The following is a 24019-nucleotide window of genomic DNA, read 5'->3' as shown; positions in this document are numbered from 1 at the left end:
ACTGAATACAGAACTGGGCAGTATATATAGTAACTACATGTGTAACGGGAAACTTACATTATTAAAAACAGAATAAAAGATCAAGGTACTGTAATAGAGTAGTCAATTATTCTAATAAAGCAGTCACAATATTCAGAGAAGCAGTACTAGTGCAGCAAACTATGGTTGTAAATAAGGATTTTTTTGTATTTTATCATTTATATTTGGTGGCAGCCAGCCATTTTCAGCTTGCAGGTATCGACCTTTTTTTTTTCTTTTGCTCTTTCATGTTCCCTACAGCATACCAAACTGAGAGTCTGGAGCCCCCTATCTAAAAATATCTCTCTATGCCTATGATATTTAAGACTTATAGTAAAGGGAACCATGTATGCATTAGGTTAGGTTATCAATGAAATTATCTAGTATATGAAGCATTATAGTATTCAAACTTTGCTGGCTGTGCCTCCAGCACTAGAAACCACCTTGGAAATATCCTGGATATGCCCCTGCACCCTGTAAAGAGTTCAACAACTTATCCTGTAGACAGTTCAGTTATGAACAAACTATCCTGTTCATGTGTATTAATTTTAGAATAACATAATAATCAGCAAAAATGGTTGAATTGGAAATATCCACAAACAAAAATTCAACTCTTTATTAGATATCTTCCTCTTTTTGGCAGTAAAAAAAGACAAGTAAAGGGATCTCCTATGAGCCAGCATCGGAGTATGCAAGTACAACGATATCCATACAACCAACCTGTAAAAAAAAAGTTGCAGCCCCAGGATGAAGATGTGTGAAATCTAAAATGGCAGCCAAGAAATGCCGGCTGTGATAGTAAGGTAATGCTTGGTGATAATGCCAATTCAGGGGAATTTGGTGCTAAATCCTACTGAAACTTGGAGAAGGCAACACAAATTCCGTCATCTAAATTAAAAGTATTTTTTTTGTCAATAACCTAACCATTTCTTGGCTGTGGATTTCACATCTTTTTTTCACTCTGGCTTTTTTGGGGGCAAGAATTACCAGATATTTAGCTAGCTACATGCATAGCTTTAATTATCTTTTTTTTTGTATTTATTTTAATGGCCATGCATTAACAATATATATATATATATATAGGGCCACTCCAAATAAATTCTGTTTCCAGTCCTGGACTCAAGCATATTTACATGCGGGCGGGCGGTCCATTTCCATTATGAGATTGGCAACTTTTCAAGCCATATTTATCTGGCACAACCATAAAGAGCTGCATAAAAGGCATTCCCTTTTAACTTGCAAACTAAATAACACAAGTGTGAATTTGTGCCGACTTGATAGTACAGACACGTGAGCCTGTACAGTATGGAAAATAACCAGAAAATAATGTAAGAATACGGAATAATGGAATATTTTGAGCTGACAGCAACCGGACGCGGGCGGTGAAAGGGAAACAGAGAATTATGACAAGTCATGCAACTACATAATGCCGAAGCCAAAGCAGGCATGGCATAGTCTCGCGTGGCCAGACCGCTTTTTTTTCCAGACTGACCAAATCAAGTGAAAAAGAAAAAAAAGCGGTCTGGCCAAGCGAGACCGAGACTAGGTATGGAATACTTTTATTTATTTTTTTAAAGGCATGGCAAACTTGAAAATACACTGAAAAAACACATGGCACCAACGGCGCCGTGATCGATACAGAGGCGGCTAGCAAGATAGTCTGGCTCTTCGATTACAAATGAACAGTGTTCTACAGCAAGGGAATTCCATGCAATTCACCCATTTCTCCATTTCTCGTTTCCTGTCGGTTTCCTCTTTCCTGGTTTGTACCCGAAAACTGTGGTCACGTCCGGCCACTCGAGACTTGTTAACTATATATATGACGTCAGGCGCACACACGTTGAAATGCCCGTGCCAACGGTGCTGTGATCAAAAGTATCTCGTGTAACGGATCAGGACTCTTCGTATAAGTGAGATTTGTGTAATATCTTGCCTTCTGTTATAAAATATCATGTCGACTGTATGCTATTGCTGTTGCGTGCATACCAAAGCCAAATATGTTTTTGTCAATCATTCTGTGTGGGAGGGAATCCTCCCTCGCTGACACAAACCGTCTAGAATGCGGGTGATTTTTTTGTTGCCTATTTTAGAAGCCATATATGCAAGCATACATGTGACTGGTTGTAGCTGAGCGAAACGCCGATGCTTTATGCCGCCACTTTTCTTATTGCTGTTATTAGGCCCCTATTCGGTGATTATTAGTTTCTCATCCAGCCTTTCTAATTATTATGATGCGGGCGGGAGGGTATTAGCATTTTGCCATTATTTTATATTATTAACACACTGATGTACAGACCTTGTCCAAATTGTATTTCTTTCTTACTACAAACATTTCCTTCACCATCTGATTCTACTATTCGTGATAGTCAACTGTTTTTCGACAGCCAACTGAAAGCCTGCTGTGATAAAGTCGATAGAGTACGATTGCAACTGGCACTGCAGCAATTTGCTAAGGAAAACAACGGTTCTCCTGGCGATATATAGCGCATTGTAGCGTTCATCAACAAAAAAAATTATAACAGTTTGGTATCACGTGTTCTTCTGAGCATGCACAGAGTAAATAATGGCTTACCATGCGGTAGCTTAAGAAGGATGCGGGCGGTGGATGAGAAACTAATAATCACCAAATAGGGGCCTTAATTAACCACGTGTGCATAGCTATAGCTACCTATTTTGATGCTGAGGAAACTGGCTATCGTTATGCACCACAAAGAACGGCTCTTACTGGCAGTAAAATGCGAATATAGCTAATAGTTTTTAGCCATATAAAGGTAGAGTTACCAATATGAAAAATCGACATCTGCAAAATAATTTGCTAGCTAGTTAACTGCTGTTACATGTTGGACTAACTCTCACTTAATTGAATATAGCTGCAGTGGCAGTAAATTCTGTTGCCTTTTTGGGGTGGAAATTGATCGACATATCTTGGCCACCACTTTTGATTTTACAACTTTTTAATTCAGGCTTTTAGGCCACACATTTTTTCACAGCTTGGCTGTTTTTGTGCGGATTTAACTAGCACCAATAGTTTGTTCTCAAGTTTGTTAGAAACTGTAAAAATAAACTAATATCCAAATAACGTTGGACTCACACGATTGGGTATGGCTTGCCAAATTTGTGTCAATATACGTCAAGTTTTATGGCTGTTACAATAGCTAGACAAGATTATCAAGTGCAAGATCCAGTGTTAATCACCGTAAAGATGTATGAAAATCACTTGAGCCTGAAATTATTTGGATTAACATCTATTAGTTTATTTTTACAGTTCTACTGTTCTGAGTTCTAACAATAAAACTCGACCAAACTATTGGTGCTAATTATACCAAGAGTAAACTCCAGTATGGGTTGACAGCCACAGGTCCACAGGCTTCTCTTGAATTTACAGGAAGGGTGTTAATATGCTTTGGCTTGCATACACTAACTTTCGAGGGGCTACTCAATGTCGCCACCTCCTAAAGTGTTAACTCACTCAATCAGCACTTATATCATAAGCGTGAATTTACTATATAATCCAGAAAGACTTGTGGCTATCATTTTTGAATACCCGTACTGGAGTTAGACACTCTCTCTTTTATTATTTACTCTTGGATATATATTATGGATCTAAAAGTTGTTTTATGCCAACAAATTATGGTTTTAAACTGTTGAGAGAGCAAGTGATAAGAAAAAGGTGGATCCAATTCCGGGCTCACCCAGATGGTTAGCAACCTCAAAATTGAACCATACTTGGTATGTAACGTCTTTGTTGATGGGTGACTATTACTGTGGTGTGAGGAACCTTTGGCTATCATTCATTTAGTCTTCGTGGACACAAACCCATTTTTGGATGCCAAAATCCTGTTTAAATGATGCAGCGATGGTAATCATACTTCACCAATCAAACTACCAATACTTTTTAGTGAAGGTTTGTCCACAGAGATAGGTTGAATTGCAGTATTGTGATAAAAGAGCATCGTTTCTGGGAGTTACAGCTCATAATCTCATGATTTGCAGATATTTTGATCGATTTCCACCCCAAGAAGGTTTAGTAACAGCAGTTAGCAAATCATTTTGAAGACATTGATTTTTACATTGGAAACACAACATAAGGATGTAATTTCCCATCCTCTTCACTCACCCTCATCATGTCTGAGCACTTGCTTTAAATGGCATATTATTGTCATCATTCTTGCATATAGTGCTGCATGTGTAAAAGCCTTCTGTTATGTAGTGAAACTTTGATAAGAATGGCTGATTGGTCACTTTAGGAAGCTGGTGAAAAGTTTAAGAATTTCAAAGCAATAGCCAAAGGGATGTCAATCTCTGCATGTATACCTAGCTATCACCTTAGTAAAGTAGTAAAGCATGCAGTAGCTATTTAAGGCCTATTATAGCTAATATAAAAGCAAGGCTTAATATTTATAGCTATAACTATACAAGTATATTATTTCTGGTATAACCATGCATGGAGGGCTTACCACTAGTTATACAAATTTTGTTAGATAGTTAGATTGTTTACCCTCTACATGTTGGTGAAATACAAATGGTTGAATTACAGTGCATTGTTGTGATCATAGTCTTCAATCTGTGTATAGTGCTGCCGGCTAAACTTACTGGCAAGTAGCTGAAGTGCTATGTGAGAACATACACATGTACATCTGACCAGTACCTGACATTAGCTTTGCACTAGTTCACTGAAAGTTGATGAATGTAAACCTTTTATGCTTTTTTCTTACAAGGCATGATTGTAATGTAACATTACAGGTTAACTTGAAATGACTATGGAAGTCACAAAATTATTACAGTTGGATAATGTGACTTGCGCTGAGAGAGTGATAGGACAGGGAGCTTATGGTCGTGTACTTGAAGTGTCTGTACTTTGTGCTGCTAAGGAAATACATCATACACTAGTAGATTTTTCCAGTCCTCGAGGATTTACCACACTCAAGCAAAAATTTCTTCAAGAATGTGCTCAATGTATGGTGTTGTGTCATCCCAACATAGTCCATTTTCAAGGTATTTACTACCCCAGTAAAAGTACGCAACTACCATGGCTTGTGATGGAGAAAATGGATTGTAGCTTAAGGCAATATTTGGAGAGCTATGAACCAACTGCAGTTTCATTTCAGATCAAGCTGTCTATACTACATGATGTTTCCCTTGGTCTACAATACCTCCATGCTCAAGATATCTTACACCGAGACCTCTCCTCTAATAATGTTCTACTAAACAAACAGTTGGTAGCTAAAATTTCTGATCTTGGTGTAGCTAAGGTGATTGATCCAAATCATGCTAGATCAGCTACCCAAGCCCCAGGGACAGTCATTTTTATGCCTCCTGAAGCTCTCTCAGTTAACCCACGTTATGGTAAACCAGTTGATGTGTTCTCCTTTGGGTGTGTAACAATACATACAATGACCCATATATGGCCTGTTCCCAAAGATGAAACATATCTTGACGAAGTTACAGGGAAAAAGTTGGTACTTACTGAAGTAGAGCGACGAGAACATTATTTAACAAATATTCAAGTGTCTATCCAATTAAAAGAGCTTATTTTGCTGTGTTTACAAGATTTATCTAAACGTCGACCATCTGTTAATAATGTTTGCAAGACATTAAGTGAGTTACAGCCAGATTTGAAGGTATCCAAAATACAGTCTATCTTGCTTGATTATGAGCCATTACTGGTGAGATAATAGTTATGTGCGCACGTGTGTGTGTGTGTGTGTGTGTGTGTGTGTGTGTGTGTGTGTGTGTGTGTGTGTGTGTGTGTGTCCATCTATGTAGATGTATAACACACCTGCATATGTCACTCATCATTACTGACACAGAATCTGATACACACACTACTTTCACATCTCAGATCAAAGGAGCCACTCGGGCTACATTGGCAGTGTAACTCAGTTGACAACTTGCCTGGGCTACATCTGAATGTAGCTTGGACTACAACTGGCCAGCCAATTATATAAATGTTATGGCCAAAATCGATTGTTAATACTCACGTAATAAGTGCACATGACTTGGATTTGACCATGAAAAATACTCAGACAGAAAGAGTTTTGCTATCCTAGCTATCTTACGAGATGAAAAACATTGGGCTTAAGGAAATAATGCATTCCAGGTGGTTTTTTGGGTAAAAGGCTGTTTTTTAAGGTGCAAAAATCCACAAAACCATATCATGTATGATTTCTTACCAACCCCTACTATACAGTACTATTGTACTGTATGATATAGGTCTGACTAATCACATGTCACCATAAAATGGATATAGGAATATTAGATGTCTTAAAAGTTAAACAAGGAATAGGGCTTGGTGAAAAAGCCTATGAAAAAAGAAGGGATCACTGGATTAAACTGGCAAGGTCATGGTTAGAACAAATAAACCCTCATTGATTCTGGTTACTTTGATATTAGCTAACTTATGAGCCAATAATAGGGATTTGTAGATTTATTCAATGTAACCGCGATCCTTGTCGATTCAATCTAGCAATTCCCTTTTGTTTTGTGGGTTTTTCAGCGATCCCTATTCCTTATTTTAATACTTATAATTGGAAATGTAGTATTTCTAATAATATTGAATTTAAAGGGTATTTCTTTACTTTATAAGTTTTGTACTTTTATGAATTCATCTGCAAGCAATATTTCTCAATATTTTGTCACTTTCATTATAGGGAGAGAAGGAAAGGCTAACCAAGGAACTTGACATACTTGATGATAAGTGTACTGCTGCCAATGAACGCATTGATCATTATAAATGCCTTCATCGAATGGCGAAACAACAAGCTGACAGCTACCAAAGTGACCTTTGCAAGGCAGAAGAAGAACTTAAAAATATGAAAACTATGGTAAAGTTGTAATTGTAATGCATTAGTTTCCCAAAAGACTGTTATACATCAATGACCATTGTTTAGTCTGTGTGTACTGCGATTGGTTTATTACAATATCTAGATCAAAATTAATGGTCGTTATAAGAATTTGATTTTTATATTAGAACTCCATGGCCTTTGCTCAGACATCTTTTTAAACTAATAAAAAGCACTTCTACAATGGTTATTTTATCTACAGACTGATTTTTAATCAAGCAGTTCACCCTGTAAGGATGACAACAAATAGTTTCTCTTAATTGTACACTTGTTACACATGTGTTTGGCTTTCATGTTATAGCTCCACCATTATGTATTTCTCCAATTTCTTTTTTTACTACCAAAAGGCACCCTAGCCCTTCTTAAAATCACTGTATCATTTCAATCAAAGTTCATATACCACTGAAGCAAAATCATCAATAGAGACACAATAATATTATGTATTATATTTACAAAAGTCCAACCACTGTGTTCTTAAACTGGCAACCTGAGATATTGATGGTTGCTGATTTTCAACTTACTCTCAAAAGTGATTTATCCTGTAGGCACGACAACAAATTGGCCATTTAATAACAATAATATTATTGTTCATTAATTTGCAAATGTGTACTAGATTCCAAGCATGGCTGATACTGATTCAGAAGTTTGCACCTTTAAGTGTGCTGAATTTCAAGACAATTGGATTGTCGTTGTGCAAAAGAAAATTTTAACATGAACTCTGTGGACTTGTATCTCATGAATTCATGAGGTGGTGCCACTCAAAATTTGTATGTGGACTACCAAAGCTGGAAGTAAATTTAATAAGGAGGGAGCACAGAACTGTGCTTTTGCCAAAATTGTTTGTGTCAATGACACACTTAAGCACACTGGCTTCTTTGACCACAAGACACACTGACTTGTGTTTTGGTACATAGTACAAGAAAGACTTTATTATAAATTGTGATTTTTTAATGAAATTTAATTCAATAAAGTGTAACAGTTTGCATTGTCAGGAAAACTTCAAAGTGTACAAAGATCATTATAATTAACCTTTATGGTTGGATAAATCATACTCATGTTAGCAAATTGGTAAATAAAGCAATGCGTATTTATCGTGTTTTCAGTGTTTGTAGCTAGACCACCACTTTTCTACAGTTGAATAGCCATAGTTTTACTTTATATTCTTTCATGGTACAAATGTTTATGTAAAAGTATTTTTGTATGATTTATACTGAATGAAATTTATTTGCTGTACAGCAGTTATTATTATGGTATCTCAATCTTTTGCAGCCCGCAGTGGTAGTATTTCATACCAATATTTCAAATCTGTGACCAGTAAATGCCAGATTCAGCAGTTTGGAATTGCTGCTATAGCATGTTTGTTCCTTGGCTCCCCTCGTGTGTTGCCTGGTGATTCTGGTAAATGATTCACATGGTAATTACTGACTCCACATTCAGGTTTTGATGAGTGATTTAGCTACATCAAGAGTTCAAATTATGAACTTTTGTTTACATGTAAATTACTATTGATAAATTTCTGATCTACAGTAGTATATTCTTTAAAATGTGTACTCTGTAAAGATTTAATCTTTGAAACTCATAACTAGGCTTATGCTATATAACTCCTACTTCAAGATTAAAACTCTACAAAAGGTTGAATATAGTTCTCCATTTATCTGTTCATCTGTCCTCCACTCATTTGTCTTTCCACATGTTGATTTTGTTGTAATTAATTATGCGTATTTTGTTGTTCAAGCTCAATACATGCAAGGAAGACTTTGAGAAAGAACATAAAGATCATGAAGATCAACTCCAGATAATGAGAAATGAAATACAAGAGCTTGAAGAACGATGTCAGGAAAAATTTCATAGTGCTCCAGAAAGCCAAATCAGTGAAATACAGGTAATAAATTGAAACTGTAATGATTCAGCACATACAGTAGATGTGGTCACACACACATGCGTGCATACACACTCATGTATATAGATAACACAAATGTAAAGGAAAGTTGTGAATTTTACAAGCTATTATAGAATTTTGTGTGGGCAAGATCAAAGGAAAAAGTGTACTTTAAATTTCATAAAGTACACTTTAGGGCAAACAGTGCTTTATTGTATGATTAAAGCACTCTTTGCGGTGCAATAAAGCACTCTTTGTGGGAAATAAAGCACAGTTGCCCACGTGCTCTAGTGCAGGCTAATAGCACGTGGCGCTCATGCCAATATGACTAATCACCCAAGCTGGTGCAAGCTGATAGCCCGCACCACACTGAGTGATCAATCACCCCAGCCAACATGAGTTCTACCACTGGATTGCTTTATAGACATATCTAAATACTTCGATGATGGGTGGGAGAAGGTAACGTTTCTGTTAAGTCCTGGAGATATCACTGAAATACTTCACCATGTGTCACAATAGAATTGATAGTGGGTTGTGACCAAAACCTGCCAAAATACGTGATGAACGTCTATCATGCCAAACTATGGTGAACTATGCATGAGTTACTTTTTAAAACTAGTTTGTGTGCATTTGGGCTACTAATAATCCATGCAACGCATGTTAATTATAAGTCCTAGTGTATGGCTGCAAGCTACCACTAGAAAGTTTGAAATGTTACTGTTATTGATGTTTAAATTTTGCTGATCAATTTTAGTCTGATTACACCTGCATTACAGGGCAGGTACCGGTGCTAGTACTCTAGATTCTTTAATAGCAATTAGTTTGGCCACCTTTCTTTTGTTAATATGTGGCATTGCAGTATTAGTATACATGCTAAACTCTAACTATTCAGGGAATCTATTAATAGCTTTATTGTTATCAGGGTATCTATACACTTTAAATTGCTACTGAATGGTATTAAAATGATCATGCACAATTAAAGAACGATATAAAACCATCACTTATATGTACCTATGTCTCAATACTGGACTTTACCATAATTTATATGTGACCGTCTCAGCCTAGTTCACACAAGAACATGTTTGCAATGCATTTTGCAAAAATAAAACAACAGATTTTAAAATATTGGTGAAATTATGCATGCCACAAAGAAAAAATATGCAAGTTTTCATTGAGCCATTACTCAGGGAAGCTAGTCTCAAATCAATTAAACCTTTACACCATCTTACGTGCCAGTTCATGGAGAGTTCAAAAGATCTCCGTTTAATTTCTGTAGTCCCAATGGCATGCTTGTCTCACATGTTTGTTTACGGTGTGGTAAACATAAGCTATGTCATTTGTTCAATAAAGCTGCTTTCATACGTATATACGCAAGTGACTACAGTGTTGAAAAAGTACCTTCATTGATTTGCCAATTTATTGTGAACATTTTAGGCTATATCCCAATGTTGTAGACTGGAAGTTATGACTGTGAACATAAAAACCTGTAGTTTATTTTCAGTATAGTTGATGTACAAATCAATGTCCTTGCTTTTCCTACTGTCTAACATTACAATTCCAAAACTACTCACCACTATACTGTAATTTGGTGGTCCATTCCTTTGAAATTGAAGATGATGCTTACAAAATAATAATAAATTCAGAAGTTGTGCAAACTAGGCGGTTTTGCAATGGCAGTCACATATTATAGCATGCACACATATACATGCATATCACACATGGCCACATTCTGGTATACTTTTGTCATGGTATACAGCTGAGTTGTTTTTGTAAGGGATATTATTTTAGCCCAGAAGTTAGATGCGCCATTTTGGTAATTCATGTTACTGCTAATATACATACTCCCATTTAGCTACTTTCATGACAGCATGGCCAGAGACATAAATTATACAATTTTCTTTGCTGAAAAATTATTCTATTAGAGTAGTCAATGTTATCCGACTGCTTTATTAGAGTATCTTGGTAGAAATATTGAACTAATACGTTGCTATCTAACCATTGCTTGACTGAGATGTTAACCTGTAAATTGTATCTCATTACATGATGGATGTAATGGATCCCTAATTTGGAAATCCTGAAATCTCAGTTTCTTATTAGTGTTACAAATTAGTGTGAGAAATTCAAATGCGTTTCCTGCCTTGGAAACCTCCCTCTGATGAATATATCACTATACAGCAGGGGCGGCGGAGAACGGGCGGTAAGGGGGGCTGCAGCTCCTGTGAAAAAATTATGGGGGCTTAGCCCCCCTAAAATTATCTGTAGCTGTGATGGAGAGCCTAGCTTAATAGCATCATTCGAGATACTCTAATAGAGCAGTCAAGATCAAGATACTCTAATAGAGCAGTCACAGTATTTTTTAGGAGCAGTGTAGCAAGCTACATATGTAGTTATAAATAAGGAGATGGCAACTATTTCCAGCAAGTAATGACCTTTTTTTTTGGTCTTCAACTTACAATTAGGCCATGGCATCACCTAGTTAGGCCCCCAGCCCCCCCCCCCCCCCCCTAAATATAGGTGTCTCTGCCACCTCTGCTATACGGTATAATATGTAATGCTTATTTACATTTTTATGGTCACTTTTGTGATAGACACCTGATACTGAAAAGGTCAAAGGAGTTTGTTCAGAGAGGAGGATGCAAGCCGATAATCCAGTTCCAAAGCCTAGAGTATGTGCACATTGTACTTATGTTGACTAAGACTATATATAATACATGCAGCTACAGTGTATTATTATAATTAGACAGTGGTACTTAGTGAATGCTTTGGTATTTGCAAAGTATGCAGGGTTTGGCAGGTGTATAGTTAGTAGTTTGGTATATAGTTAGTTGGTATTTCTGTTCCTCAGATGTATGCAATGTTGACAGAAAAGGAAGGCATATATGATTTTTCTCCATCTGATGTAATCACCTGTGACATATCCATGGAACCACAAGGTATCACTTATTGTGTTATGTGCATGCATGTGTATCTATATATGGTATCGTATATAAGTCCTAGAGCTCTGTTTCGACTGCATGCTGCACAATGGACTGCTACCAAGATCAAGGTGGTAGTAGAGTGTATGTAGTGCAGTAGTGAGTAGTTCCTTTGATGATGCCTTGCACTGATTAATTCTCATGTGATATGTAATGATATGTAGTGTGAAAATGCCCGCATAACCTACATAATAGTTAGATGACATGAACCAGGGTTCTACAGGATTTTGAAAATTTGAAGGCCCTGGGCTGTAGCGCCCTCGCACAAGGGCCTGAGGGTTTTCTAAATCCCATAGAACCCATTGGTTCTTGATGCCTAACTTAATTAGACTACAACTCGTTATTGCACCTTGAGTTGTAAACAAAGAAATGTATCATTAATTACTAGAAACAAGCCCTCTACACCTCCCTCTAATTCAACGTGGCTGTTGCTACCCATTTGAACGATCATGTGTTTACAATGTTACAGGCGCGTGCTATGTTTCACAATACAACTAATTAGACTACAACTCTTTGTTGCATCTTGACACTCATATACATCTTGACAGCTGCTTGTAAACAAGAAATGTAGTGTTGATCAGTACATTGCGCCTCCCTTTACTTCAGCGCAGCTGTTACTAGTCATTTAAATGCCTATATGTTGCCAATGTTACAGGTGCATAATTGCCGTGTTTTGTTTGCCTCAGAGCGTGGTTTTTATTGGACATGAGCATGGCACTACAGGATATAGAGACCACATTTTCAGCCAATCAAATTTCAGTATCAATTTTGTAGTAGTCTAATATAATATTATACTATGCACAGTACAGTCAATAAGTAGGGTGAAGAGTAGTAAACAAATGACAATCTTACTTACTCCAACACTATCGGAATCAGAGTCAAGACTCACAATAGTGAGTATGCGGCTAAGATGTACATGCCTAAAAAAAAATTAGTGCAGGCCACTACTGTGATTACATATTAGCAATGGTATTGCAATCCTTACAGTAACCCACATGATATTTGCCATTTTAAACCCTACAGCTAGCTTTTAACTCAATATCAGACACAAACAATACTTGTATCTGTACTAAGTTACTCATCTAACATGAGGCGAGTCAGTGTAGACAAAGTTGGACAATTTTATTGCCATGTGTGCCCAGCTGGTTAGCTATCATTTGTCATGAAGCCATATGATTGTGGTCTTTACTTTTTACTTCTTCCTATTGCTATCAATGATAATTGTTGATTCACATTGAAAATACTAGTATCAGGCATTTTGGAAGTTTTTCAATCAAATTCTACCATAAACTGTTGTTTTGAATGAAATAACTTAGACACAATTGAAATTTTATCACCGAAACCTTATAACTTGGCAAATCTTATCATTTGGTAAATAATTGTAAAAGTACAGAAATGTGTTCTATAACTTCTTGAGTATTGCTGTTTATGTGTTTCAGGTACTGCTCAGGTTAGTGACTTTGTTGACTCTGAGAGCAAAGGTTCAATGTCCAGAGGTAATCTGACCACCAAAAGTCGTTGGGACTCAATAGAAGCTCTTGATGATGATGACTTAGTCGTGGATGATCCAGATATGTTCATAGCAAAGCATGACTTTTCTCCCATTGGTCCTGGCCAGTTAGCCTTAAAACAAGGTGATATAATCCATGTCAAGAGATATAATGATGTTGGGGATTGGTGTGAGGGAGAAACAGACAGTGGAGCCATAGGATGGACACCTACTGCGTATCTTGTCAAACCTAGTGGCTTAGAAAAACATTCGTGGTTTCATGGCCTAGTAACCAGAGAAGAAGCAGAACTGCGACTGTGTAGTGGCATAAATGGCAGCTTCTTGATTCGTGAAAGTGAAAGTAGACCAGGCCAATACTCATTGAGTTTAAGAAACAATGGACGTGCACATCACTACAGGATTTCTAGTGGTGATGGCAAAGATTGCTACTACATCTATCCAGATGCTAAATTCACTACATTGCGATTGTTAGTACGCCACCACTCAAATGAATCAGATGGACTGATCACAACCCTAAATTACCCTGCATTAAAGCAAGCTAAACTGCCAGTAAACAATCTCTTCCATGAATTAGACAAATGGGAAATCAAGAGAAGTGATTTAGCAATTGGTGTCAAGCTAGGCACTGGCCAATATAGTGAAGTATACCAGGCAGTATTGAAACCAAGTGCAAAGATGGTTGCTGTAAAGACCTTCAAGGTATTCAAAGTGTTAGCATTAACTGAAATCAGATTGGGACCAATAGAGTAATATAAGAACCCCAAATCGATTTGTCTATGAAAATTCTAAAATTGTGTGATACACTTAGGTTAGGGTATTTGTAGAGTTTTCAGACAAACTTGATTTGCTATACATTATTTCCCATGTTACTTTTTGACCACAATATCTACACCATGTACTCCTCCTAGTAAAAATACAGCTATGTCAGTATGGTGGTTAACAAAGAATAGAATTTGAAAATGATTGTCCAAATTTTGGAACCCAAGCGCATATTCAAGACTGTTTTAAAATATTCTCATTGCTGAGATGTCCTAAATTCATGACTTTTACCATTGTAAACTTGTGTGCAATATATATGCATTAGATAAAGCACTGCCATGAGTGCTATACGGGAAATATAGTACAAAAAGAGTGGGCGAGAGACAAATATAGCACAAGGTGAAGCCGAGTACTATATTTCATCTCGAGACCATTCTTTGAGTGCTATATTTCCCATATAGCACAAGCAGAGAACTGTCAACTTGAGGTACACACAAGACACACAAAACAATTAGAAACTCTCTGAGGAGTGTTATCATCGGTAGAATAGGCATTGCACCTGTGTTTCGCCTGCATTGCACTGTGCTGTGCCTTCATTAGTCGTTTTGTGAGTCTAGTCCGTCTTCTCAATACCAAAAGTTTTTGATTGTGGTACTTTAATAAGCATATTTCCATGATATTCCTAGGACTTATCCGTTTATGTGAGCAAAACGTAGTAAGAACGTCCACTGCTGCTGACCACAAGCAACCATCACCGAAATCTTCAAGTGTGTCTATATATTAAATCCAGTGGTTTTACTCCTACTGGTTGGGTTGACTAGTCAGCCAGCGCAGTCAGGCTATCAGCCTACACTGGCTTGGTTGATTGGTTGTACTGGCCAGAATGAGTGATTACTCACTCAAAGTAGGCTATCAGCCTAGCAGTTCTATGACCACCTGATATAGAACTGTGGTCTATTAAAGTGTTCTATATAGAACACTTGGGCTTTTATGGTGAATATAGACACTTTTTTGCTTTGATACTCCCATGCAAAGTTCTTTATATATATTATTTAGGATTATGGATACATAATTTAAAGATCCTTAATAACAAGTGAAAAACATTCATGGTGTCCTTTTGTAGGTTTCAATTATTTTTGCATTGTAGCATAATGTGCATGCTCGATGTTTTTATTTCGACAGGATGACACCAAAGGGTTTCTCAAAGAAGCTTCAGTGATGAAAAACATAAAGCACCCTCATTTGGTACAGTTAGTCGGTGTCTGCACTCAGCTGATACCTTTCTTTATCATTACTGAATTTATGGAGAAGGGAAACCTGTTATATTTTATCCGGGGCCCTGAAGGAGCTGACCTTCAGTTTGTGGCACTAGTGTACATGGGACAGCAAATTGCTAGTGGAATGGCCTACCTTGAAAAGCTCAACATAATACATAGGTTAGTTCCTTTGTACTTCTTACACACATATGTGCACACACATGTATTAAAGCACAGCCATTGGCAACAGTGTGAGACAGTGCAGTAGGGTAGCCGTGCACTACTCTGGTACTACTAGAGTTGGTGCTAACTAGGCCTGAGTCAAATATTCTCAAACTTTTGCCCAAATACTTTCAGGAATTTCCCAAAATTTTTACCTATTATGCTCTTCAGTGTTCCCAATATGCTTGCATTATGCTCCTCGGTTAGTAACATTTCTTATGAACATTTTAATTAGTGATTGCTCTATTAGAGTATTTCACTACAAAAGTGACTGTTCTGTTAGAGAGTATTGATCTGAGGACCTATGTACAATGCATCTGAGTGCTTTGTTGCAGTTTCCACTGACTGCTGTATTAGGGAATATTGACGGAATTAAGCTCCATAGTTCACCTAATATATGCTAACATTATGCTGGCATAGCACTCCAGCCTATCATGCCTTTTATTATGCTGGTATATTTGACACAGGCCTAGTGATAACTATATACTATTATAATAGAATATTCTGTATTGTTTTATGCAGAGATTTGGCAGCACGCAAATGTTTGGTTGGGAAAAACCATCTTGTGAAAGTTGCTGATTTTGGTATGTCACGTCTGTTAGATGCTGAAATATATGATGCTCGTGCTGGCACTAAATTCCCCATCAAATGGACTGCACCTGAAGCACTGGTGTACAATAAATTCTCAATTAAGTCAGATGTTTGGTGTAAGTTAAATAAAGCACTTCCTATAATTTATTGTTGTTTGTTGTGTACATATATATGTACAAGTAAATAAACGTACATACGTCTTATTGAGTATGTAATTTTGTGTGAAAACATATCTATGTGACAACTGTTGGTGTCTAACTTTACTAATTGCAAAAGTGTGTGCATGTGTGTGTATGTGTGTATGTGTGTGAACGCATATGTGTACATGTGTAATATATATTATATATATTAGTATAAGGAAATTTAGGAATTTTAAGTTCGATTAGAGATCATAAAAAAATAGTAGGGAAACAAGGGAGGTCGCCTACACCTTCAGATTTACTAGTGAACAAGTGAACATTAATTTTAATCTCTACTTCAGTGTAAAACCATGACTGAAGTAGTGATTAAATGTTCACTAGTATGTATATAGGCAATCTCTATGATCCTTAGTTGAGCTTCAAATTCCCAATTTTTCCTTATACTTGTTTGTTTACCTTTCTTGTAACACTAGGTATTATGACTGGTGAACACTTGCACGTCCTTTCAAAGAAAGGATGACGCCAGAGTTAATGTTTCATCTGAATGTGCACTCCAGCTATCAATTACTGGCTTGAAAGTGAAGTGGCCATTACGCTTCACTTTCAGCTATGTTCAGCCCATTGCACAGCACTACAAACGAAGAACAGCAAGAGAAGTGCCTCTGCAATTAATCCAGTCACCCTGAAAAATAGGGATGATTTGCATGTCCCAACTATCAATATTACTGACTCAAAAGTGAATGGCCATTACGCTTGCTTTCACCTATTTTCAGTCTGCTATACAAATGAAGAACAGTATTAGAAGCACCTTTGCAATCGATCCAGTCACCATGTAAAATACGGATGATTCCCATTCACAACGTAGGGAAGCCATGCATTGCACTACCATGAATCAACTAAAAGAAATGAGACACAAAGGAGGACAAAGGTAAGTCTATGATGAATGCATTGTACATACTGTGGTATGCCAAAAGGCATGCCTCAGGACAAAGCGACGTTGAACAGTGAAAAAATCAAGCCCATAGCCTTGGCCATTATCGAGTTACACTTACCTGAAGGAATCAGTTAATCAGTAGAAAATTCCATTGAATATTTTTATGAAACAGTTTTTCTCAGCTACAGGAGGAATGACAGACAAAGCAACTGCATTTTATAAGCGCCTTGCCTCTCTCCTTTCCAACAAGTGGGATACACATATCGATTATGCAGCCGTATGAGGTGCTGCATATCTTTTTCCCTTCTGCAGATGTTTATGAGGATCTAAATCTTCTAAAGGATGCTTTGGTCCATCATCTAATCCAAGCTGAAACCAACTCTTGCCAATTGTGTAAATTATCTAGCTTTCTTTGTTATATGTATCTGTGTATAATATTTTTTCGTTTCCTTGCAAAAAATTGAATATTTTATTTAATTTTGTAACAAATTAATCTACTGGAGACATTTAGGGTCATCCTTGAGGCACCTTTGGGCTTGGTTATACCTAACCAATACTGCCAAGGTGCCAGGACGGTATTATGAGCTGGTTTTTGGGTGATATTTTTAGCCAGAAAAACCCAAACCTACATGATCCCTAATATACAGTACTACTGTACTGTATGATATTGTATGTGCTTATGTATGTAGCTACTGGCTCACTTATTAGTTGTATTGTTTACTATGGTAGTAGTAGAGATTCTCCAAAACAAGATATTACCCACACAAATGTTGCCACTGACATGAATAATGCCCTTACAGAAAAGTTTATCTGACATCAAATTAAACATTTAATATAAGAAAACCTATATATTTAAAGTACCGAAAGTCAGCAGCAAACAAACTGTGATTTTCGAGCCTGTCAGCATGCCTGACCACAATTGAGGCTGAACAATGCACTCCTTCTTACAAACGCTTTTACTGTATGTATACACAGTATTAAAGTGCCTATAAAACTTGAGTAACAGTTGGAATAAGCACCACACTCTGATTGTAAATCACTGTGCTTTGATTGGTTCAGGTGTGGTAAACATTGTATAAGTGGTAGACCTACTGTAGTACTACTGTATCTACTCCCTCTCACAGTTATGTATGACTGCATGTACCCAACACAGCACATATGGTATCATTTTATTTGCATTGTTTAGCTTTTGGAGTACTCCTGTGGGAGCTAGCAACACATGGTATGTCACCATATTCTGCTGTGAAGTTGGCACAAATATATGAGGCCTTGGCCAATGGTTATCGGTTGGAACGTCCTGATGGCTGTCCTGAAAACGTCTACTCTATGATGAGAAAATGTGAGGAAATCAACCCAAGCACCCTTTACAATAGATGCATTATTTCATTATGAATGCATGCATTATTATTAGAATTAACAAAAGTACCTTTAAAGATGAAACTATTATCAAGACCTGTTTGCACTAAGGACTGTATATTTGGTCTTGTGCATGAACTTAGCTAAGTCCCTATAAATCAAACGTCACAGAAGTTTAGTTTATGAATGATGTATTTGATAACCAAACAGCCTAACTTGGTATACTTACATGTAAAATGGTAGGTATGGTGAGAAAAATTTTGAATATGTGTGTGTAAAAGAGAAGACAGATGTTTATTGCTATCGTGTTGCCAGTGACAGTGGTTCCATGTACCTGCACCATTGCAAGTGCCACAGTAAGCCAACTATGCACTGATAGTCCTTTTTAGCTGCTGTGTGCCTCATTTAGGAGTGTGGAAATTATGTTGCCATATTTTTGGGCAATAATATGGATGTGTGGGAATCAAGGATTACGCTAGCATTTTAAGATGATTATAAAGCTTTAGCAGTAGGGATATCTGCAGATTTCAAAACTTCATTCAAAAAATCAAGATACTCTGATACTCTATAGAGCAGTCACAGAACAGTCACACAATATTACTACTCTAATAAAACAGTGAAATAGACATGAACTGCTCTAATACAGCAGCCAGTTAAAAGAATAAATAACAAAATAGTCTAATACAACAATAAACTGAAATTATTGGCTACAGAATGTAGTCAAAAGCACAATAGATAATTTTTGGAGCACTGAATGCACAATGCTCAATTTTTGGACTATAATAGCCTCATATCTAGCCTTTCTTTCTCTTACATACTATTGAACAGTACTAAAAGACATAATGTAGTGGTGACTACATCATGACGCATGGCTGAACCTCATATCACTCATATCACAGCCATGTTTATAATGACAAGTATAAGGAAAAATTAGGAATTTTAAGTTACCTGCAGATATACTAGTAGACATTGTTAATCCCTACTTCAGTCACTGAATTAGGGATTAAATGTCCACTAGTATATCTGCAGGTGTAGGCGACCTCCCTTGTTTCCTACTTTTTATTTCGTGATCCTTAATCGAACTCAATGTTCCTATTTTTTCATATGACTGGTGAACCCACGCATAACGTATCAAAAGAAAGGATGGCACCAGAGTTAATGTTTTGTCTGAACGTGCACCCCAGGTATCAATTTCTGACTCAAAAGTAAAGTAGCCATTACGTTTTGATATCAACCCCGTTATACAGCACTATAAATGAAGAACAGTAGGAAAAGCACTTTTGCAATCAATCCAGTAACCACGAAAAATACGGATGATTCGTGAGCTGGCAACTACTAACAGTGGCCATTACACTTTGCTTTCACCTACTTCAGTCCATTACACAATGTTACAAACGAAGAATAGTATGTATGAGAAGCATCTCTGCAATCAATCCAGTTGCTACGGAAAATACAGGCACAGCCACAGGGAAGCCACATCACGCTATCACAAATCGACACCTTGCGTTGTCAGTGAAAAAAACTGGAACACAAAGGAGGTCCATGATGCGTGTATTGTACGTACTGTGGTTGGCGAGAAGGCATGTCTCGGGATGAAGCAACATCGAATAGTGAAGATTCAAGCCTGTAGCTATATCCATTATTGAACTATGCTCGGTGGAAGGCATCAGTCAGTTAGTTAGTTAGTCAGAATAAAATTCTGTTAAATATAATTTTTTTTTAACTTTCACAGAAACTTTTTGGAAGGGTTTAGAGTTGGTCTGAAGACATTTTTGGGCTTGACTGTGCCTAACTAATACTGCCAATTTGTCATGAAGGGAAATTGAGGTGAGTTTTAGGGTGATATTTTGGCTGGAAAAGCCCAGTTCTGCATGATCCCTAATATACAGTACTGCCGTACTGTATGCTTATGATGTTAATATGTTCACGTTCTAACATTTGCTTTGGGCCATTAGTAAACATAACCTATCGCCACATTTTCATGGCTGAATTTGTTACCTTTGCAATTGGGTTTGCCCCATTTCCAAATTTGTTGATTTCAAAAGTCACTTTTTTGACACATTTGCAACAGAGTGAATTCACCACACATACAATGGAATTAGACACTATTTTATTAGAAGTTTATATTAACTCAATCCAAAATCTTTCGGCCATTGTTGACATAAATGTATGAATGATGAAGCCTTCTATTAGTACCGGCTGCTTGTTAGTTGCAAACCAGTAACAACAGATCATGTGCACAAATCAGCTACACACCACACCTTTTGCAATTAAGGACAAGGTTGAGGAGGCACTAAGGTCTCAAGTGACTGAAGGTGAGCTGGTCCCTGTTGAGTCTAGTGAATTGAGTAGTGGTATACAAACAAAACTGTGGCATTTGTATTTGTGGAGACTTTTTTGAAGTCTTGATAAACCCATGCAGTTATTTGCTCACAAGTGCATCAGCTGCCAGTACCAGAAGAGATGTACAGTATGCTGGGGATGGAAAAATCCAAAAGATTACAAACAGATTGCAGAGGAGAAAGAATGTCAGTACTTGTTAATGATCAATATAATTCATGCATATCGGCCTTTTTCAGTACATGGGACTTTTTTGGAATGTCAGTAGCTGAGCAGAACTACTATACTAGCAGAGGGTATACTTGACAGACTTTGTCATCATGGTCTGTAAGTCAAAAAAAGCTAAATGTCTATTTATCTGGAAGCAGTTGGAATCTCTGGGGCATTTCCTATGATGGAATCAAACCAACTGAGGAACATCCAAAAGGCTCCCCACCAGTGAACAAACGAAAACTTCAGTCAGTGATGACAAGGTTCCTTCCCTCCCTATCATAGATTCTTCACCCCTCCCTATCATAGATTCTTCACCCCCCTCTATTTTCAACTGAGGAAAACAGTAAATGGACATGGAAGTCTAAGCAGCAGAAGGCTTTTGAGGCAGTGAAACAGTTACTTTGTAAACAGGAAACACTAGTTCATTATGATGTCCGAAATCAATCAAGCTTTATTTTTATTGTGACACCTTACCAAAATGATTGGGTGATTGTCTTGTACATATTATGCAGGATGGCTCAGAGTAGCCAGTGATGTATGCTTCTCACAGCTTGCAGCCAGCAGAGTAAAAATATGCTCAGATTGAGGGTAAAGCCCTAGTGATTGTCTTTACAGTGAAGAGATTTCATCAATACATGTATGGCCAAGAATTTATGCTAGTCACTGACCGCTGACCTCTTTGCAAATCTTAGGCCCCGAAAAAGGTGTTCCACCTTTAGCGGCAGCCAGAATGTAGTGATGAGCATTTCTTTTAAGTGCTTACTAGTGCTAGATTGTGTTAGTATACATAAATCAAATAATTGTATTGATTGTATGCTACAATTATCTAGTTTCAGTAAATGTGATAGTGCTGAGAAAGTCCATGTCATTATGACAACTGATGAAATATCAACGACAGCTGCTCAGGTAACTAAAGAGTCAAAAATAAACACCTTGTTACAGGTGCAACATGGAAAGTGGCCATCAAAGATATCAGAAGATCAGTTACCTTATTGTTGAAAGGCCAATGAACTACTGTATTAGTGATAGAAGGGTGCTTAATATGGAGCAGATGAGTGACCATACCTGAGTCCCTTCATAAGATGTTGCTAGCTGAGTTGTTAACCATGTTGAAATATAACGAGAATGAAATCACTGTCTAAGACTATATTTGGTGGTCTTGGCTTGATGCTCACTTTGGGAGATGGTTTGTAATTGTGATGAATGTGCTTTGGTAGCTGACAACCCAGCCAAGGCTTCTTTATATACTCAAACAACTGTGCAAGAGAATACATATACATCATGCTGGCTGGGGAAAGCACACATTATTTATTGCAATAGATGCTTTTTTCAAAATTGCAAGAAGTGCATTTAATGAATTTTACCTCAGCACAACAAACCATTGACAAACTTGAGTCATGTTTACCACTCATGATTTCCCAATTACTGTAGACAACGGACCTTCTATTATGTCAACTGAATTCAAGCGGTTTATAGGAATGAGTAGTCATCATTATTAGAGTCACCACGCGAAACATTATAGTACTTGCAATAGTGTCGGTATACCCAATAATTTCTACAAAACTTGAATTGGTCACTCCATTGTATAAACTTGATTATCACTGAAATGCTGTTACGGTCATTTTAATGTGATAGGTATTCATTCCTACATGATACAACCTAATGTTTTCTTTTAAGTGCTATATATCGTCTTCTTTGTGTAATTATGATAGCGTCTATTTTGTTTGTACCCAAGTATGTGTCAATGTGGTGATTTATACTGTTTTATTCATCATTTAGGCTGGAGCTGGAAAGAGAATGATAGACCATCATTTAAAGAACTTTATCAGGAGCTATGTCAGCTGTCCAGCATCAGTGCTGCTCCCCCCAAATCCACAGTTGTCCAACCAGAACCAACTAAATCAGCTTTAGTGATGCCACAAAACAAAGACAAGGTTCCTCCACAAACTATACCTATTCGAAAGAACGATATGCATTTGCCTGCAAGCCAACCAAGACAAATTAGGCATAACGCTGTTGTAGCGTCATCTTCCACTGGGAGTAGTACTTTACAAGATTTGACTGATTTCAACTTTCTGAAGCCAATCAGTGATGACCCCAGCCATGTTGTGGAAGAAATTGCCAGAATCACAGCTAATTTACTAGACATTTCTTTGAAGGGTTTTACTGAATTCAAAAAATCCTTGGATTACTTTGCCCAGCTGTCAGAAAAGATGCTACAATTAATACAAGCTCAAAACACTAACCATTTAGTTTCCACTAGGATTGCTATTGGAAAATTGAGAGAAAAGATAGAGAATTTCAGAAATCTACTGAGACAGATCAATTCCAGTCTATCTTGTGATTATAACAGCCAAATAGAGACATTTGTGAATAGTATTTCTAAATCCTGCAGAGATTTATATGGTAAACTGTACTCAAAGAAATAGCCATTTAGTGTATGTACATGCACTTTTCTGAATTGATACTTTGTTCTTAGAAACTTTAACATGTACGCAGAATCTTATGCAAATTATGTATAGTTATTAATTACAACACAACATCTTCTCTTTATCATTCTTCGAATTTACATACACCTTTTCAGTTATCAGTATACCTACAGTATGCTTGATAGTTATAATACACTGTATGATAATATGAAGTTGACATATTCAACATAGCTTAAAATGAGTGATGCGATGCATGGTATTTTTGCTGTATATATACTTTCATAATTATTGCTCAAATTTTGCATTATAGTATATACCAATACTGGAACTGGAGTGTAATTTTAGCTTTGGTATTTCCTTATAAGTACATACATTTCATTACCTGTAAACCAATCCTATTATTTGTCATATATGATTTGGAGGGTGATAAGCTGCATCAGGTGTCTGAATATTGATCTCTCATCCCTTTTAAATATACATACTGCTGAACTCAACCTGAAATAAAGTACTGTTACAGCAGGGTTACTTGAATAATGCCTAAACAATAAGCTTGTA

The 24019-nt window shown here is 37.0% G+C and overlaps 1 protein-coding gene across 1 annotated transcript; it reads left to right on the top strand.

Annotated features, from left to right (window-relative positions):
* Positions 1 to 1831: 1831 nt before the first annotated feature.
* LOC136265463 (uncharacterized) lies at positions 1832 to 23703 on the top strand. The gene is made up of 11 exons (XM_066060337.1): positions 1832 to 1928; positions 4762 to 5684; positions 6669 to 6842; positions 8596 to 8742; positions 11328 to 11405; positions 11585 to 11672; positions 13154 to 13923; positions 15166 to 15419; positions 15984 to 16168; positions 18313 to 18465; positions 22815 to 23703. Exons 2-11 carry the CDS (start codon positions 4773 to 4775, stop codon positions 23462 to 23464), a joined length of 3411 nt encoding a protein of 1136 aa, XP_065916409.1. The 5' UTR covers positions 1832 to 1928; positions 4762 to 4772; the 3' UTR covers positions 23465 to 23703.
* Positions 23704 to 24019: the final 316 nt, after the last annotated feature.

The sequence above is a fragment of the Dysidea avara genome, chromosome 9, assembly GCF_963678975.1.
Source record: "Dysidea avara chromosome 9, odDysAvar1.4, whole genome shotgun sequence".
In the NCBI taxonomy this organism is placed as follows: Eukaryota; Metazoa; Porifera; class Demospongiae; order Dictyoceratida; family Dysideidae; genus Dysidea; species Dysidea avara.
Note: the sequence above shows the minus strand (reverse complement) of the source record. Positions and strands in the feature narration are given on the sequence as shown.